Source organism: Aptenodytes forsteri, unplaced genomic scaffold (genome assembly GCF_000699145.1).
Source record: "Aptenodytes forsteri isolate BGI_AS27 unplaced genomic scaffold, ASM69914v1 Scaffold284, whole genome shotgun sequence".
NCBI lineage: Eukaryota > Metazoa > Chordata > Aves > Sphenisciformes > Spheniscidae > Aptenodytes > Aptenodytes forsteri.
The window spans coordinates 1,692,223-1,694,500 of NW_008794445.1; the positions used below are offsets into that span (position 1 = coordinate 1,692,223).

Sequence of the window (2,278 nt, forward strand, 5' to 3'; positions counted from 1 at the left end):
AAACCGCTTCGGGCCGCAAGGCGCTGGTGGTGGGGAAGCCGAACACCTACATGTTTGATTGCATCGTGGAGCGTTTCGGCGTTGACCCGTCCCGCACCCTCATGGTGGGAGACCGTCTGGAGACAGATATCCTCTTCGGCAAGAACTGCGGCCTCTCTACCATCCTCACCCTGACGGGTGTCTCCCGCCTGGAAGAGGCGCAGGCCTACATGGCCAGCGACAGTGCCGCTGCCAAGGATCTGGTGCCCAATTACTATGTGGACAGCATTGCAGACTTGATACCGGGCCTGGATGAGTAGCAGTCTGCACATGTGAGGGCAGAGGGGTCGGGTTCCCCATCCCAGATCTCCATCTGTTCCCATTTTTCTCTCACTGCCCTATTCCCTCAATTCCCGGTTTCTTCACATTCCAACGCCCTTCTTTGGGGGTAAAGTGGGGGTTGGCAGGAGGGGGCAGGGTTCAAGTTGTCTCCTGCTGAGAGCTATCCATGATGGACAGAGTCCTTCTCTCCCTCATATGCCAGCTGCCAGCATCTCTGGGAGAAAGCTGGAGGCCTTGAGGCTGACGGGGAGGTCAAATCAGTGTGTACGTGTGGCCTTTCCTCCTGCAGGAATTGGGGACAGGCTGTCTTACTATTATAACCATTACTATAGATAACCAGTGGCGGCCTTTTACTGCTGTCCCTTCACTCGTAACTCTCGACTTCTGAGCTGCATCTCTGCAGTCCGTGTGGTAATCCCCTCCTTGCCAGGGGACTGGCTGGCATTGTCACCCACCCGGTCTCCATTGGTGCCAGGGCATGTGGAAGGAGCGTTCTGGAGCGATGAATGAGAGCATGGCTGCCTCCCACGAGTGAAAGGGAGCATTGCCTCATCTCGTCTCTCCCCCATTCCTTGGAGATGTTTCCCCCACCACCCCCTGCCCTGACTCAGTTAATAACTGTGCCAGTGTCCATCTGAAGGACCATAGAAAGGGAAGAGACTGGTTTGAGGGGTTTTTTTGTGCCAAACAGACAAGCTGTGACTGTGCACGGCGGGTCTGCGGTTCTACCTTGTTTTCAAGCACCCTTTCCAAAGGGACTTGTGAAGAAGAGAGGGCTCCTAGGCCACAACAGCACAGCAGTAGTGAACTATACGACTCTCCCCGGTTCCCCCTCGGTGGATTTTGCCATAGTACGGTGAGAGAAAAGGGCTGATGGGGGTCTGTTCTCCAGCTGCTGGTGTGCAGGTGAGGTGTTGGTGGTATTGTCACTGCTGTGAATGTGTCACAGCCCTCAATCATTCCTTGCTGCTTTGTCTTTCTACGTTTTTTTAATTTCTTGATCTTATTTATCAAACTTATTTATTGTTCAAATACTGTATTATTTGTATAAACTATGCTGACTGGTTGCACCAAGGGGACAGGGGGCAGTGCCTTTGGGCCTCCCTCACTGTCCATGTCCCATGTTGATGTTCTTACACTCACCGTGTCTCTGTATATAATAAAGTGTGAGCGTAGGCTGGAAATGGTCTCCTTTTTTTGCCTGTGGTCCCATCAAGATGAGAACGGCACGGGTATCTTTGAGCCCTCGAAGATGAGGACATGGCAAGACCTTTCCTTACTCAAGGGGGTGCTGCTGGGTAGACAAGAGAGGGCTGGACAGTGTCTTGTGGACGGTGTCTGCGTGCTGCTGTTTGCTGCTGTCTCTTACTGGGGGTGTCAGAACTGGAGTTGAGGTGGAGGTGACCGGTGGGGCTACGGTGTTAGGGCATGGGGTCCAGCCAGGTGAATTGGAGCAGTGAGCGATGTGTTCTTTGCCAGCTGCCTTTGCATTTCACAGCATGGGTGATTCCTCGCTGGGGAACGATGACTTCTTGTGCTGCAGCTGATGTCTGCCCGCTGCTAGTCAGGTGGACCCCGATGCAGCGGTGTCCTGCTCTGCTAGGGGTAGGGGTGAGGTGCAATCTGTCACACGCATCTAGCTTGCAGAGGGCTAAGAACTGCCCAGGTAAGGTTTTGCTGTGGACCTTCTTGACTGCGCTAAGCTTTGAATGAAGGAGAGGTGGGTGTCACTGTACCCCTGGAAGTGATCTTCATTGCACTGTAGCTTGCCATGCCCTGCGTCCTCTCCCTGAGTTTGGCTGTGGTCCCAGGCCGGAGGGAGAAAACAGATTGGGTAAGAAAAGCGTTTGAAATTGCTTGAAGGTACTTTGCCTCCCTTCCTCATATGGGAGCCAAATCCTTCAGCCCCTTTAACAGCTGTTGGTGGTAACCAAGCATCACATCTTCCACTTGAGAG

General features: G+C 53.4%; 1 protein-coding gene across 1 annotated transcript; it reads left to right on the forward strand.

Annotated features, from left to right (window-relative positions):
* Positions 1 to 8: 8 nt before the first annotated feature.
* On the forward strand, positions 9 to 1,506 carry PDXP (pyridoxal phosphatase; the record flags this gene model as incomplete). The annotated part of the gene is made up of 1 exon (XM_009289961.1): positions 9 to 1,506. A coding segment is annotated over one exon (291 nt), but the record flags the coding sequence as incomplete, so codon positions are not given.
* Positions 1,507 to 2,278: the final 772 nt, after the last annotated feature.